This window comes from Fusarium venenatum, assembly GCF_020744135.1.
Source record: "Fusarium venenatum strain MPI-CAGE-CH-0201 chromosome Unknown EDB82scaffold_1, whole genome shotgun sequence".
Classification (NCBI taxonomy): domain Eukaryota; kingdom Fungi; phylum Ascomycota; class Sordariomycetes; order Hypocreales; family Nectriaceae; genus Fusarium; species Fusarium venenatum.
This window is the reverse complement of record NW_027072129.1, coordinates 5,667,356-5,684,701: the sequence shown is the minus strand read 5'-3', so window position 1 is coordinate 5,684,701 and position 17,346 is coordinate 5,667,356. Positions and strand designations below refer to the sequence as shown.

At 49.2% G+C, this 17,346-nt stretch overlaps 3 protein-coding genes across 3 annotated transcripts; 1 reads left to right on the top strand and 2 right to left on the bottom strand.

The window, feature by feature from the left end:
• Positions 1-8,764: 8,764 nt before the first annotated feature.
• On the bottom strand, positions 8,765-9,664 carry EDB82DRAFT_520661 (AhpD-like protein; the record flags this gene model as incomplete). Its single annotated transcript, XM_025730297.1, has 3 exons — positions 8,765-8,941; positions 9,014-9,337; positions 9,392-9,664. The coding sequence occupies 3 exons, from the start codon at positions 9,662-9,664 to the stop codon at positions 8,765-8,767; spliced, it is 774 nt and encodes a 257-aa protein (XP_025589436.1).
• Positions 9,665-9,905: 241 nt separating this feature from the next.
• On the top strand, positions 9,906-13,047 carry EDB82DRAFT_532947 (uncharacterized protein). The gene is made up of 4 exons (XM_025730298.2): positions 9,906-10,102; positions 10,192-10,296; positions 10,362-11,055; positions 11,102-13,047. The coding sequence occupies exons 1-4, from the start codon at positions 10,070-10,072 to the stop codon at positions 12,817-12,819; spliced, it is 2,550 nt and encodes an 849-aa protein (XP_025589437.1). The 5' UTR covers positions 9,906-10,069; the 3' UTR covers positions 12,820-13,047.
• A 603-nt stretch (positions 13,048-13,650) lies between these two features.
• Positions 13,651-16,158, bottom strand: EDB82DRAFT_471396 (nucleotide-diphospho-sugar transferase; the record flags this gene model as incomplete). The annotated part of the gene is made up of 6 exons (XM_025730300.1): positions 13,651-14,845; positions 14,908-15,179; positions 15,231-15,815; positions 15,874-15,980; positions 16,034-16,061; positions 16,117-16,158. 6 exons carry the CDS (start codon positions 16,156-16,158, stop codon positions 13,651-13,653), a joined length of 2,229 nt encoding a protein of 742 aa, XP_025589438.1.
• Positions 16,159-17,346: the final 1,188 nt, after the last annotated feature.

The following is a 17,346-nucleotide window of genomic DNA, read 5'->3' as shown; positions in this document are numbered from 1 at the left end:
GAACTTGATCCCTCGTGGCGCCGGGGCTTGAACCGTTTGAGGTCTGGGTCTGAGATTGTGATCTGATCCGCCCTTGGCCCGAACGCCGTGTCCGGGAGGAGTGCAACGGTGAGCGACGGATGTCTCATCTCACCAATTCGAATGCAGGCTCTGTCTCCCCCGAAATCCAGTGCTGCCACCGCATGCTGTGTAGCGCCGAGTTCCTGCGTTTGCTTGGAGTCAGTCATGGTTCAGTTCAGTGCATGTTGGTTCTCGGAGACGAGACGCAACCGTCTTAGCCCAGCATTAGAAATGCGTGTGCTGCCAAGGTTAAGCCATTAAGCCATCATCGACGGATATGCACCTTTCATTGGATGCTGTGTATCGACAAACCTCCTGCACAGAGGCTTGTCAAGAAATCGTGTAGGCGGGGTTATAAAAAAAGAAGCGGCATGGCTGTGCAACATATCCACTACCCTACCCCTACCCTACTACGCACAATGCCACCAAACCAAGTTAAAGATTATTGACGCAACCATCTCATGACACCATGAAAGCGCCAGGTCGGAGAATATAATCGTAATAAACTTTAGTAACGAGATAGGGCTTCTTCGAGTCTGCTGATCTGCCTGCATATGCACTCCCTCTTCAAGCCTAGGCTAGGCGTTCTTCATCAAGGGAGCAGATAGGATACTTGATGCAGCATGATAGTGATTGTTATTCAGACGAATTCTGAGTCAAGCTTCGCCGTCAACACAGACCTGCTGTTACGTTGTATTACATTAAGCATAACATATGCTTGCTTTCTTGCTTACCAACGAATCTCGTGTTGGCGGCGACCTGCTTTTTCTTCTTGAGAGCATTGCGGTCATGCTGGAAATTACAGATATTGAACATGACTTCCAGTCAGCATTCTCCGTAGTAACACGCTCACCTTGTCATCCTTCCCGTTGAATTCTGACACTAGTTTATCCTCGACCCTTGCTTTGATGTGGCACGGTTGATTAGCCCAGACCTGTCTACCCAGCGCACCGGAACGATCAAAGATGCATAACAGAGATTCTATAGACGAGACAACGAAGCAAAATATGATGATCCAGAACAGCGCCCAAGTTTCGGAGGGGAAAGAAGCAAAGAGTCGGGCATCTATTATTGTGGCCAACCTCTATTGAACATGTTCATGCTTTCGAGGCAGGTACGTAGTAGAGAAGTGGAAGATGTTGATGAATATTGACAGGGGTAGGTGATTGGACCACGAAAAGTAAACATGATACTCCGATGCAGCAGATCCTACAGAGTAAAGTCTTGTCCCATTTTATTCCATTCCGCTCCAACTCTGCCCCCTGAACCGGACAGGACCGGCAATTTGGTCTTGTTACATATCGTATTTTGCTTTGTTTCTTGCTCCTCCAGCGATGTCATCCACATCTGCTTCTGCTTCCGCATCCACTTGCTTCCCTCCCTCATTCCTTATCCTTGAGGTGAATCATTTCCCACTGGCCGGTTCAGTGGCTGACTGGATGACCCTTCGTCAGCCTGCATCGGCCAAAACCGAGTAACATTGCCGTACCTAGTATATATGCTGTGCTGTGTTGTATTCCAGCAATCCGGCACTCCAATCAACCACTCACATGCAGACGAGGGGTTCCCGGATGAGACCTTGTTAGGGTTTCCTTGACCGCTACCTACCTCTGAGAACCAATGACGGGGGCTACCCATTGAGCGTTTGCCGTATCGGTTATGCGCAGCTCTACTCATGTACCTCTATATATATGCATTAAACCTATAGTACCATATGTACATTAATGCACACAGCCATCACGACGTGGCACTGGGGTGTTGAGTACTCAGCCCTATCGAGTTTCTTTCTTCTGTAGCATGTAGACTAATTTCTGGTATCGCATACTATTAGAGTTGATGACCAAAGCTAAGCTTGCCAATAGTCTCGACATGTGACGAGCAAGCTGCTGATGGTATTGGCGATGCATACGAAAGTAACCTTCCGTTGAGAGTTGTACAGTCAATAAGGCAGTGAGACGGCACAAGTAGGTGCAGCATACTAGGCTACTTGATTGAGTTATGCTGGATTCAACACCATGACAACCTCAGACTGTCTGTCGCAGCCAGCCACAAATTAACTATTTCGTCCACTCCACAGTATGTAGACGAGGTCCCTGTATTTGATTCATTCCGCCTTGTCTAAAGACCGTGCAGCGGCGGCCGCTCTGATAACAATGCTGTTTGACATTTCAGACTGCTGTTCTGCATGGCTTCGGATGTCTGAGTCGCGCCGTTAAACGGCAGGTGGTTTGTGCTTTTTCTTTCTTTTCCTTTTTCTGTCTGATGGTACGAGAAGGAAGGAAAAAAGATGAATCGGCCACTCCTGTTGCCAGATAGGCGCGAATTCCGCTCGCGCCTTTCCGCACTCTTCATTTGTCCATCTAAACGACGCTTGCTCGCTCGCTTTCGGGAAGGAGACAGCCAGTCACAGAGCCACAGGGAGCGGCTATTCCCGTTCAGTCAGGGCAGCTGCCACCTCCTCCTGACCCCTGCTTTAATTGAAAAAAGGCTTGTATCAAAGTGGAGAAGACCCTTGATCATCACCATCATCACCACCACCATCAATCACCAAGCAGCAGGTCCGCCTTGGCGTTAATTAACCGTACATCGATCATGTAGGTAGGTAGGTATTCGAGACCGACGGCATGTTTTACTTTCTTTTCCCTAACAATCTATCCTCTACTTCATCATTTTACGGTCGTGTCTGATACTTACATGCATGGGTTCAATCATTATACACCCTGGCGGTTCTAGGCCGTCAAAGACTACACCTTCTACACAAAACGGTACCAAGTGGCGCCATTTCAATGCCGGCAGTTGAGAAAGGAAAATATTGCTAATTGAAAACAGACTATGGATACCAAGTTCGGCTCACGATGGAATTTATTCATGCCGTAGAGCGAGATTACAGCACTACCTGTGGACGGTATCGACTAACCAAACGTAATCTAACAGTACACAGTGTACCTGCGAAATGGGTAGCTACAACACACAAATATTGCAGAACAATCAAGATCATTCTATCCCCAATTACCTCAACAACCAAATTCATGTGATACAAAGGCGCCATACAAGAGCCTTTCCCTGCTTGTTCGTTGGAATTACCTTTGACTTCAACGCGGTTGGTGATATTTTCTACACAGCGATGTACTGGTTTCACGGCTACCCATCCCTAGTGGGGTGTGTTCCTCACTGGCGGGAAGCCCCGCCGGCAACGCTACGCTACCATATCGAAACGAGGGAGGGTGTGGCTAAGATAATGACGCTAATAATAAGCAAGGTAGCAGCACTAAAAGCCGAGCTCCTCCAATCTCTGGGACCAGGCTGGCGCGTAGGGCTGAGCACAGGCACATCCAACAAGGACAGTGCCTGCTGTGCGATCTGCGTCCCCCGTCAGAGATGGAACTCTCCTTGCAGTCTGACTGACTCCCCTGTAAAGGCAAGACTCAACCCGACGGCCAGCGCAAGAGTTTCTGACTCTGAATCCCAGATGCCAAGCCGCACTCTATCTAACCCACCCTCTTGCTACCTTGCCTTGTCTCGCATCCATACAATTCCTGCCTCGAGACGCCCAGATTGGCAACGACCGCGAATGCACCAGTAGCCTTTCGTGATGCTACCTCTGAATGGCTCTGCGCTCACTATGTCTCGCGAGGCCGTAGCCATTCATCGTAGCATCACCGCCATCACCGCCTACAATCCTGGGATGGCCGGGGCCGCTTATAACCACCCATCTCAATGACAACGACAATACGATGACGATGACAGTGACGATAACTTCAAACTTGTGTTGCTTAACGAATGCATCAATCATATCTCGTCAGCCAGCACGGCACAGCACAGCACAACAGTACGATTATTTGTTTGTTTGGTTTCTTCTCGGAGCTCTCTACTCTACGCAGCCAATCCACATTCCTCAGCTATAACAAAACCGGGGTTTCTTACCAAAACAAGTGCCTTGTGTCAGATCAAAAAGGCGGGCGGCATGAATGTGTTTTCAAAGTTGCGGAGTAAAACGCAAAACAGCGCTTGCAAAGTCAAGATGAGGAGAGAGAAAAGCAAAAAAAAAAAAAAAAAAAAAAAAAAAAAAAGGCGTGAGGTGTCAATAATTCATGGATAGAGATGCTAGCTACCTATGGAGCTCCCTTCCTTGGGCCCTGGCTGTCTGGTCTGTTCTGAATCAAATCCTCGGTTCAGAGACCCGCGCTTGTCCACATGGGTACCCGACGCACATTCCAGCGGTCGGCCGACCCAAGCTCTCTGAGTCTGTTCTCTGACCGTTAACCCCTGGCTTCTTACAAATCTCTAATTGGCTCTTGCGATGCTACTAAGTCGATAGAGTTGCCAAGCTCTCTCGGCTTCACCGATGCGAAGAAACCACCATCCACCAAATCTCACTGTCATTCCGCCGCCATTTCCGTGCTCTGCGCTCCGCTGTGTCCTTTTTTGGTGAGTCCGTTTATCACGAGTCCTCTATTCAGAGTCGGCTTTGACTTGGTTGCTTGCATCATAACACCAAAGATGGCCCAGCCTGATTATTGGTTGCTTGACTCCCACCGGACAGCCAATACACCAAATGCTGCATAGCCAACCTCATCAACGCTTGTCAAGATGCTACGATAATGTACGAATACAGTAATCTCAACATCGCGGATATTAGTTTTCGGGCTATTGTCGTTTTGGATGTATGCTCAACCTGCTCTATGCGTTTCAACCCTGAGAAGCACCCTCGCTGTGCTTACACGAGTGACCCAGTTCGAATACAGACACCAGCATATGTTTTAGCGGCAGCATTGAACGTTGATCTTTTCCTCTCCAATCATTATAATACATATCATACACATGTACGAAGTACCTCGTCATCTATCTTTCGCATTGTTCGTATTGTAGAGTCGAGTCTCAGCACCGATTCAATCCTTGTCCATTTGACTAATGAAGTTTTAAGTAATTTCCATCAATCAACAAGTCCTCATTTACGAAATACTGTATTCGGGAAATTTGCCTGGTTCTCACAAGAGTCCACAATGTCGCACAAACCCTTGAGCCGAGGACACTGACGCTGATCAATGCTTGATCTCGGGAACATCAGACTCTCCGACACTCTAGCAGAACAGGTCAACTGTAGCCCTCGGGTCAACAAGGCTACCGTACTCTACGGGCCAGGAATCTAGGCCGTGCTCTGTCGATCACATACAATCACACTGTAATGGGTCTTCATGGCGTTTAATGGGCAGCCATGGTGGTCTATGGTATCACACACATATCCACTCTCATCATCGTATCATGATAAAGCACCACAGACTACCAGTCTCCCGAGATTCGACGATGAATCGTCCACAACGTCATGGAGCAGTTGTTCTGGGGCTTCCAAGGTCCATCATCATCATCGAGATTGATTGACATTGCTTCTTCACTCCCCTGCATTGTCCTACAGAACGTCGCACTTCCCAACAGAAACTCCATTAAGATGCATGTGGACAACAGGAGTCCACTCAGAGCCCAACCTTCTGTCCTTTGGCGACAAAGTCCCCTTCCGGCACAGAGAAACATCTTTCGTGACGACGACAACGCGAGAGTAAACTCTGCTAGTCTACATAGCTGGTGTGGGGGTTTAGTGTCCGTTGAAACAAACACGCACAGCCAGAGCTTGAACCGTTCAAGCCTTTCCTTCTTGGCTGGTAGACTAGCAGTGGTCTGGGCGATTTTTATTCAGGGGGCAGCCTTGTAGGCTCAAGAGTTTACGGTAGTCCAGTTCCAACTGTAGTAGCCTTACGCGAGTGTGCGAGCGCCACCAGTCTAACGACCAGACCAAGCCTGCTAATAACCCGTTGGTAACTCGATCGCGGCCTAGAACACGGGAATTTTAAAAGGAAGAAGGGTATCTGTAATTTCAGTGCCTACGGGATCAAGATAATTATCAGGAGCCGCCGTTGACGCTGAAATTCCCTTCGGAGCGCGGTCTAGATGCAGTACACTGATGTCTAACGTGGTGTTTGGGTTCGGAAAATAAAATTGGCCTATTTGATAGAAGTCTATTGCAATTGCCCTCCTTCATCGATGTCTGCATATTAGATTTTGAGGACGGCACTTGACGCTGGCGGCCTGGGCGCCATTCAGCCACGATCCAGACTGTCGGACTGGCTTATTGAGCTAGACGAGCTATTGATGCAGTCTTTTGAATCAACGATCCGACTATTCGGTTCCATGAACATACTGTGCGAAGCTATACCTTTTAGTTGCAGTTGTACAGCATAACTGTGATATCAATTAACTGTCAAATTAATACAGCACTAGTTACCAGAATGCCTCAATGTTGGTTCCAGTACCATGCGGGTGTTCGGTACAGGTGCATAGGACAGTAGCTGGAAATTGGGAGCTGGAAACCCTATCTGATTGCGACGCACCCCTACGCTGGGAAGTTCTTCGAGGGGATAATCTCAATACGTTCCTGGCGATTCACATGATCATATCGACGAGAGGCTCCGATACTGTATGTAACTACATGCATTGAGTGATAACGGTAGCAACCTTGAACTTAATTGAGTGAGGGGACCCGACACAATGGATTGATGCGCGCCTTGCCGCCTCAGAGCCGCCCCCCTGTTCAAAAAGTCGCATCAACAGGCTTGATTGAGACTCATCGGCCCCTCTTTGCGGCTTGCGGCCCTCGAGGATCTTGGCCACGTGTGTGAGTCGTCGCGATTGACATTGACAGGGCTTATTGACTGGCCCGGGAACAGAGTGGGATAATGGAAAAAGCAAAAAGAAGAAACAAGATGCCCGACAAACCCCTGGCCCTGCCCTGTCCTGTCCTGTCGTGACAAGCTCCGACGACTTTCGGAAGGATTCAGTGTCTCCATATTCAACTCATCATGAGATTGATTGACGTTACTCTGACCCTGGAGCTTGCAAAAGTCGGCCGTTCCCAGCAATTGGTTGTACAAGACCAACCCAAATAAGAGACAAACCAATATGTGTGTGACTGCTTGCCTCGGAGTGTCATGCATCCGAGATTGTTGCTGCATGTCGAGGATCTATGTTTGGCTCAGAGCATAGTACCTACTATACACACATACATACAAGTTTATCCTAGCCTTTCCTTTCCTGCAATTCAACTTGGATGTGACCTTTTCCAACTCTCCCCGGTCGAATGGCATGCCTTGTGCCTCGAATTGTGGGTGTTCCGGTTGCCTTTTTTGCTTGCCAGATCACCAATCTCGCCCCGTGCGACCCAGAATGGTCTTCGCAGGAGAGGGTGTGATTGCTAGATCCAGAGCAATGTTGGCGTTAAATCGACCCAGAAAAGCAGCAAATGTAACCCAAGCCCGCAGTGTCGCACTACAAACTGGTTGAGTTGTCTATCGAGTACCGATATAAGACATGAACCCCACGGCTAGGCTTTCCCTTTCACCACAAGACGAGCCAATTCCGACCAGTCTGCCTATCCAGTTTCGACATGACGCAAGGGGAGCCTTGTCCTGATCTGATTGACATGGGTTTCGGGCTACGGCTCTGTTCCGTCTATCGATCAGGAGCTTTCCGCACAATCAGATCTACATTGAAAATGGGGTCTGTGGATAACAATGCTGTACATGGTTAACGGAGAGTTTGACTAGGAAGCCCTCGCTTGCTTCAGGAATGAGACGAGTATCCGTCGTGATAACCATCGGGCGGAGGCTAACATAGCATGCTGCGAATTCGGAAGTACACCATCAGTCGGGATCTCGCGCTTGCTTCTCGACCCGCGGGGTAGTTGTCCAAGTGTGATTTAACTCGGAACATGCTATGCTATGGGTTCACCTTATCTCGGACTTTCAATCACTCTGACGTGGCGAGCACAATACTGTGCCCTAGACGCCGTTACAACGTCTAGACTTTAGAGCAGGCAATGTCTCAGGTGATTAAGCCCCAGGCCAGACCAGGCCAGGCTAGGGGAAAGGTTGTAGCATTTTACCTTTTGGCCACGGGAAGCTCCTTTGGACCTTCGGTATTGATCTGTGATGCATCGCAGCGAACCAGATTTTAGCAGTAGCAGATCAGTAAACTGTGGCGTGCCCAAATTAGGTACTTGCTGGCCTCGATTGCTTCGAAACCTGCGGGTAGTAGAGCGGCATTGGCACTGGCGTTTTCAACCATGCACCCTCCGGGGCCACGGATACAACACCCCGGTAGGTTTCTGTCTCTCTTCTCGACCCTTGGCCCTGGTTCGCAAGACAAGCCATTCTTTAGGGGCCCGGGCGGCTTGTAACCCTTGCGTCTGGCGCGTGACAACGGATTGCGACTTGGCTTTGGCTCCCTTTGCTGGTTCTGAGATACAACGCTCGCCTAAACGCGGAATCCTTTCCGCATTTCAACCTCGCTTCCCCTCTCACTCCGCTAAGACGAACAGAGGCCGAATCAGGCGAAGACTAGACGCCGTTTGGACATGAAACGATATTTTAGTTTGCGGAGTTTTATTAGTCGCATAAAAGTGACCGGCAGAAGAAGGCGGAGAAACTAGATAGGCAACTGATGCATCTCGAAATGTCAAGCTTGTAACGTTTTAGGCAGGCAGGACTGTCGAGATGTGTCGCTCAAAATCGCACTCATTACAATTAGGCTTGACGAACTGTTATGTATAGAATGTATTGATTTGGGTGCTGACAGTGGTCAACCAAGTGCGTTGCTATGTGCCAAGTTGTAAATACTATCAGACGGTCTAGGGTAAGACCAGATCCAGTACCAATTATACATTTGCAACTTCATTCCTCCAACCCCATCCTCCAATGGCATTGTCTTCAAGTTTCTTCATACCTGAAGCTTCACATATCTTAATCACTACGTCCCTGACGGCCCTCACTTCATCTTCACTGGCGCCTCCATTCAGCGCACCTCGCAAGTGTCCTTTGAGTTGAGGGTTGACCTTGAAATTTTGATATCAATATCGGAAGTTGACTTGCATGCAGCCAAGCAGTCTAAGGGAAACTTTACTCACATCCTGTGGAATAAGGCTGGCAATAAGGACGAATGAGGTCTCGGCTGGTGTAAGTACATCAGTGTTACTGAGCACGTAGCCATATGTCAACCTTGCCAGCAGACCCAAGTCTGGTGCACCTGATCGCTCTAGTTGACCCATTATACGTCTTGATATCTTTCCATATATGCTTTCGAAGAAGCTTTGCCCTCTTTGAAGTACCTGGGCTGGTTGAGTGTCATATACGTCCTTATATCTGGGTGATGCTGCGTTAGTTCCAGTTCCCGCTTCATCGAGGAGATCCTCTGGCGTTGCCGACTTCAGAGACAACAGAGCATTGATTGTCTAGCAAACTGGTTAGAGTTCAAGGTCTTGTATCCGTGACATGTACTATCAAACCTTTGGCATACCCCCTACAGCTGACGCTTTCAATAGGGCTTCCCTCAGACGTCTGGAGATGCGCAACTTCTCATCATGAGTCGATGCACTGTCCCCACTAACGCCCGAACCTTCTTCAAATGCACTTTTAAATACTCTTGGTAGCTCGTCTGGCCTATTGAGTGCTGACAGGGTTGTTGCCGTGATGAAATACCACGTATTTCGTGGTAGATTGGGTTGTTTGCGGATCGCGGTCAGGAATGCTGGTGTAAGGATGGGGGTTACCACTGCCATAACTTGAATAGCCTTTCAAAACAAGTGATTGAGAGTGAAAGGTAGAAGATGGCAGAATCAGCTTCCAGTATGATTAAGTGATGTGCCCATCTCTCACTAAGCTGATACTCTGTGAGTTTGGCTTTAGGGTAGCTGGCTTCACGATGATTTTCCGATGACTCAGCTTTCCTCATGTCAGAACACGATCACGTGCATCGGCCCCTGCGTCATCGGTCGTATGTCGCTGTCCTTAACGTGGCATCAAGCTCGCTTTCACTGATAGCAGTGACTGCAAGTACTACTACTACTACACACATTCATCAAAGGTTATCCAGGTTGAACTATGGGGATGAGGGAGTGATCGTTTACTTTTGTCAAATTTGATAACGAGTTGAATTATTTGCTCAACGTCCGTCCAAAACTCCCATGCCCAAGATGCGACTTGGCTGGTATGCTGGGGTAAGTATTGCTTTGGTTGGAGAGCTTGGGGAAGCTATATGGAGCTATGGCTGATCATCATGGACCAATGCTGACAATTCGATTCACAGGCCTCGACGGCCCTTGCGGGTACCGTTGTGCTCTCAGCTTTCTATCAACGGGCCAACTTTTATTCGGCAATGGTATATCTCGCTCAGAGTAACTTTTGCTTATTGGTAAGTGGTTCCGCGATCCCGAGATCGATGCTCCCCTCCTTTGATACAGGACTCATGATATGTAGGTCTTGGTCAACTTTGCGCTACTCTCCTACAGTAGCTTTATCTACAGCTTAACACGATTGTTCTATGGACCCCTCCGTGCTGTCGAAGTCGAGCAACTCACAGAGCGTGCCTGGTTCGCCATCACGGAAACATGCCTGGCCATGACCATCTTCCGGGAAGAAATAGGCGCTTGGTTTCTCGTAATGTTCGCTGCTTTAATAACTGGTAAAGTTTGGGGATGGATTGGTGATGGACGAGTCGAGGTTCTTGAGCAACAGCCGCCTGCGAACCCACGCCTGTTTCATTTGCGACTTAGCGTGTCACTCACCCTCAGCTTCATCTACGACATCTACATCCTCCGATACACGATCAATACGGTTATACAACAAGCGAGGCCTAACATGATGGTTATGTTCCTCTTTGAGTTCGCGGTGTTAGCGACGAGTTCATGGCGGACAGCAGCCCGATATGCGCTGTCGTTGACGGAGCACAATATTCAGGAGCAGCAGAAGCGTAAGCGACTCGCTGAAAGGAGACAGGAAGTCAGAGAGGAGCGAGAGGCTATCGTACGACAGCGTGAAGCAGCTGCAGCTGCAGGCGAAGAAGTCTCCAATGACCCTCTTCCGAACGAGGACGACATTGATGAAATGGACATCGAAGTGCCGGGTTGGTCTGCTAAAGGAGAATTTGTTCTTTGGCTTGACCTTGCGACTGGTAAGCTGGACCCCTGACATGGAGCAAACATCACTGACATCGTTAGATTTGGTCAAGCTTGGCATATATATCGTCTTCTTCTTCATGCTCCTTACATTCTATGGATTACCGATTCACATAATGAGAGACCTCTTCATGACGGCACGCGACTTCATAAAGAGACTGAGCGCCTTGCTGAGATATCGAAAGGCTATCCAAGAGATGAACCGCTATCCCGATGCTACCCAGGAAGAGCTTACACGAGAGGATACCTGTATCATCTGCCGTGAAGAAATGCGACCCTGGGATCCTGAGAACAACCCAGGAGCTATGGACAGAATTCGACCAAAAAAGTTACCCTGTGGACATATTTTGCATCTTGGCTGCCTCAAGAGCTGGCTCGAAAGGCAGCAAGTATGCCCCACCTGTCGTAGCCCTGTTACGCTCAACGAGAACACTCGCGCCGCTCAAAATCAGGCTGCTGGACTTGGAATACAGATAGGAAGGGGCGGACGCCCTGCGGAACGGCAACAGCCGGAAAACCCCTTTGGTGGGGGTTTTCCTCCGGGACAGCAGAATGGAGGTGCCCAACCCGAACAACGACCAGCTCCGCCACGAGTTTTCAACCTCGGCCCTTTCCGTGTTGGCTTCGGAGCCAATGGGCAGCAAGTTAGAGAACTTGCGCAGCAATTCGGTATGCCTCAAGCAGCTCCTAACCAACAAGGACCAGCCCCTCCTACTCCTGGTGTCGGTACGCCTACTGTTACTGGCCAGACTGCCCCGGCGACTCCTCTTCCCACTGGCGACAACTTACAGAACGCTGGAAATCTGCTACTCCAGGCAGATCAGTTGATCCAACGCGAACTACAATCAGCTCTGATGGCTCATCAAGAGGTACAAACTCTTCAGCTTCTTCAAGCAGAGTTACAACGCCTTAGACAGAGACATCAAAACCCAGACCAGGCACAAAACCCCCAGACACACCCGATACTACCTCCCATTCTTCCACTGGCTCAACCCCTGTTGCATCAGCCTTTTCCTATGCCACTACAGATGCAGATGCAGATGCCTATGCCCACAAACTTCCCGCAATTCCCTGGTATCCCTCCACGGAACCCAAGTCCCCTGATGGCTCGGCATGGTGCTCCCCCTAACGCGGTACACATACCCTCTGGCAGTTCTGAACTCCCTGAAGGAGTCGTGATTCCACCTGGTTGGTCTTTATTGCCCCTACAGCGTCTCGATGGTAGCCAAGCTTCAACGCAGCACTCGCCGCAAGTAGGCCCTCAAGCTGCGATGTCAGATAATATCAGTGTGGCTCAATCTCCATTCGCTGCCAGACAACCGTCTCCAATCGGCAGCCGGAACCAAGAAACCCAACCAGCCGAGAATGTATCTGTTCCTACTTCTACTGAGCAACGCTCCCTTCAGTTCCCAACGCAGCTCACGCGCGCCGTTGATCCGCCTCAGGTCGTTGCGCCTAGTCCTCGCTTGCCCAACTGGGGAGGATCAGCCCAACTATTTGGTAGCAATTCTCGTCTGGATCAGAATGAACATGGGCCTCGGAGCGAGTTACAGAGAGAGGCAAACTCAAGCCAGTCTGCTCCTGCAGAGGTCATACCTCAGTCAAGTCCAGCAGCTGAACATACGCCACAAGGATCTTCGCCATCGCATAGTGAAGATGATGAAGAGCCGGAAAGTAGCTCCTCGAAAGGCAAGGCCAAAGCGGTGACTGTGGAGGACGTTGAGGATGAGGAGGACAAGGAGACTACAAAGGAGGATTGACCGTAACCAGAATATGATATTTGCCTATTTTTTCGAGCTTTACTTTTATACACACAGGTATCATATACCCGCTCACTTTGATCGGCTCAGTGAAGAGCAGGGCAGCATTTGTTTTTTCTGAAGATAGCGACATGGCGTTTAAAGGAGTTGTGTATTATTACTCGATCTGCTCCAGGACGCAACATAGCATAGTTGGACCATGAAATACAAAATTATTAAAACAAACATTTTACACTCAAACGAACACTTGATGTGTAAGCTAGTGGTGCGATCCGTAGTTATATCAATACCGACGACCCAAAAACACCGTCCCATGACGAACGAAATCAGTGGCAGACAGGAACCGCGAGTGAAACCGAACAAAGAACCATGCAACATCAATAAATACACGCGTAGCAAATATGAACGAAGAACAACATGAATGATGCAGGTACTAAACAGAGCAGATGAGTCGAAACCAAATGTCCAGGGGAATACTTCTCCTACTCTTTTTGATGACGCCTATAGACGCTGCCATAATGTTCATATTCCAACAAAAATGCACCTTTCCTTTCCCTTAGCATCAGTTGCCGAGAAACCTCGAAGCTGGTTGACAATGTTGAAAAAGGGGGCAAAAAGAAACAGAAAGCAAATAGTAAACCTGTGCCCGTGCCGAATACCCAAGAACCCCCATTATACCTGTTTTTATTACCACGTCCGTTGATACCCATAAAACCAGCAACACATTAATCATTCCTTCTTAACTCTTCCATCTTGCAATGGAACAATGATAAAAGATCCGACACCTTTTGACCACTCGGGAGAGGTTGTTGAGGGACGTCCGGTTGTTTCCTAGGCGTTAAGGGCATCCAATTCATCTTCCTTAGGCGGTAAGGGCGTTTCGTACTGCGGTGTATCTTCGCCCTTCTCCCATGCGGCGCCGGGTCCGGAGTAACTGGGTTGGGGTATCGTTGACGGTTGCGAGGTTAAAGTTGACTCGGGGTCGAGACGGCCACTGCTCATATCGCGCAAAATGCCTGCTGATCTTTCGCCTTTCATCGGCTGTGGGCTTAACACACCTGAGGCGGATGACGCAACATAAGTAGGTGACTTTCCATCTCCCGAACCAAAGGGCAACGGGCGTGTTGGTATCTCGCGACTCACTCCTCCTACTTCTTGATCACTACCCAATCTCTTAAGCAATACATCCGATTGCTGCTTGGCCAATTTCTGGAGTTGTTCGATCGGATCCTGGTGTTGTAGGATCAAGTCAGTCACCTCGCACAGGCAGTCTGTAGGTCCCCAACGTCTTCCATGCACACATACCCAGTCGGACTGCGTCGGAACGCCTTCGGCTTCAGGAAGCTTTTTCGTTGTTTCGTCTTCATTTTCGGCGTCGTCATCTGCAAAGAAGGAATTTCGGTGGACCGGGGCCGGAGTAACTGGCAAGCTAGGGCGTTCTACAGCACTGGGAAAATCGGTGAGCTTCAGACCTCGCAGCTTGGAACTGCTCTGGTCATCCTGCCACGCACCGGTTGTCGGGCTTTTTACGCGACCTGTTGAGGAGGTCGAACTCTTACCACGTCGATGACCGCCGCCGTGTAGACGGTCAACATACCGTTCGATAGCAGGCACTTCGTCCCAAGCATTTGTGCGTGTGTAAGACGTCCAAGGGTTGGATGGCGTAACCTGTACTGTAGGGGTAGATGCGGTAGATTGGGTCTTTGTTTCGGATCCGGATTCTGTAAGGCCTTCAGTTTTTACCGACAGTTGTGTACCAGACTCTTCAGGACTTGGTTCTGGTTCTGGCTCAGGCTCTCCTGCAAAAGTTCTCGTGGGTCGAGGTTGATTTCGTTCCCAGGGAAAGATCTCCGGAGCAGCCTTTGACCGGGAACCCGGCCTCTCCTTTGGTACTTCGTACCACATGTTCTTTGGTGGACTCGGGTAACGCTGGGGAGGAACAAACGGTGCAGTGTCACGGGACATTTCATAATGAGTGAGAGGGAAGTTCATCGCTTCGGGCTTCGAACCGGAGGGAGGGGGGTATCTAGTAAGGTCAGTGTCTCGTGTTCACGGGAAAACATAAAACTCATTTGATGATAGACCTACCTTTGAGCATCCCAATCATGCATCATGATTCCCTGGGGTCGGCGGTGTTCGTCGTGAGTTGTACTGGAGCCTGGAAGTTCGTCATGAGATTTTTCGTCTTGTTGCTGATGATCTTCGACTTGCTGCTCACCATGTTGTTGTTGTTCGGTGGAAGTCGAGCTGTGATCATCAGGTTGGTGTTGTTCATCGGAAGTAGGTTGCTCTTGAACTGACTGGGGACGCCATTCTCCCTTGGTAAAGTATTGAACATACTGGGTGGCGGAATCGGATTCCTGTGTAGCGAGTTAGAGAATTAATGTTTCCGGTCGACATGGCGAACTTACCTGGTGTCGATAGTGTCTGTCGTAGACAGCCCACCATCGTCCTATCATTTCGCTAAAGGGGCCACTGCCGGAGGGTGCGTCTCGGCCGGTAAACCACGGTTTGTTTGCGCCAATGAAGTGAACCATGTTGATACTGGACTGAAAGTGTCGGTAGGCGGGGACGTACTGGTAATGTGCAGATGGCGTGACGTTGTAGGTGAAGCTCAAGCGATGGTATTGTTGGCCAAAGTGCATGTTGATCAGGCCCTGATCGGCACCGTCAAAAGAGATGCCCCTCTCAGCCATGGCAGTCATAGCATAGAAGTCTCCCATGTTGGGATCCAAAACCATTACACCAGTGTTGAACAGATCTGGCCAACCAATATCTGGAGCCGCAGCAAAGGGGTGAGATATGTCGAAAAGCTCTTCAGGAGCTCGGTATGCGACGACATCAGCGTCAATGTAGACGATTTTGGAGAAATGGGTGAGTTTCCAAAGGTTGATCTTGGTAAAGGCTGAGTGAAGATCGCTACGGTTCATCAGGTACAGGTTGGCTGGGTGGTCATTGCGAATGCGTGGAACAGGGAAGACATAGTCGTAGACCTCCTGTTAGTGAAATGGTTAGTAAAATGGATTCGAAGGTGCAAAGCATGTGGCATCCTACCTTGAGTTGTGTAATGGACTCTTCCGATACAGAATCGAGTGTAACCAAGACTGCCAACTTGCGAGTGGCTCCGGCATCGCGAAGAGAGTGAGCGAGGACGAGTGCGCCTGGGGAAGAGTCAGTAAGGCTTTGAGGCAAAGCCAAAAGTCAATTGACGAACCAGGAAGATATGAATCGCTCAGAAGAAGCTATCGATCGTTAGCAAGATGAATTAGAGCATAATTAATGCAGAAAGAAACGAACCGTAGCATAGATCTGCTCGCCTTTGGTAGCTTGAGCAGCCATGATGGTGTAGAAGCAGGAGTAGTTGACCAGCTAAGAAAAGAACCTCGACGCAGATTGTCCAGGTTATTTACAGCAGGTTGAAGAGGTCGGTCAGCAGCTCATGGAAAGAAGATATAGAGGAGGAGTTCAAAGATCACGATTTGAGAAGCGTGTCGAGGAGCCCAGACCAACAAGGGAAAACAAGGTCGATTCAGCAAGGGTGCCCGGTAGACGCTAAAGATTAGCACGGACAATCGTTGGTCTATGCTTGTTTGAAACGGTGCAAGAATCAACAGTGATGCCCAAAGCTCTCGGGTTTAGAGTCTGGTTGATGAGGAGCAGAGTTGGAGAAGGAAGTTGAAGAGGGGGACAAAGAGAGAAGCGAAGGGCAAGCGAGGAGGCGTGACGTGATGGGGATGGGAGAAATAGAAAGAGAATGGGCAGGTGTTCCATCCACATCCAGTGAGTGTATGTGATGATCCGATGATGGGATCCATGGACCCCGGGCAATCTGGAGGGGGGAACTTCCCAGTCCAGCTTCAGCTCCATAGAGCTCCAGTGAACTAACTCACTATAGGTCAGAGCGCAATGGAGCACAGGAGCACTGGAGCTTGGGCTGCTGCCCCCCAGGTAAGCTCCTGTGGGGACACCCACTGAGAGATAGCATGGATTATACCTAACCCAACTTCTTGTTCTATCAGAAAAGAACTCAATGAGTCCAGACAGACCGACCCGACCCTTCAGGTACTAAACTCTAACTATCTCAAGCCACAATGACCCTGAGGAACTCTCATATTCTAGAAACACCGACGTCTCTACTCTTGCCGTCCCAAGACACTCAATTCTTTCCCCCCACGTTGACAGACCAGACCAAAAAAGAGATTGAGGGGTTGACTCATGGCTCTGAATCGTATAAAATTCGAGACCGTTTTGGTGTTCCCTTGGGCCTGGGTACTACGTACGTGGTCTATGAACATAGGTAGATCATAAATCGGAGTGGGTTTTCCATCCTAGTAAACCGCCACTAATTTCAACGGCTGCACAATGATGGAGTTTTATAAGGTTCTTGTCATGGTTCTTAAGCTTCAAAACACCAACATCACTTCACAACTCATATCCACAAACTATGGTACGCACCCTGCATATGATGTTCGTATCATTCAACCATCCAGGGTTAAGTTCGCCAGCGTGCTTCTGCATACAACCGAA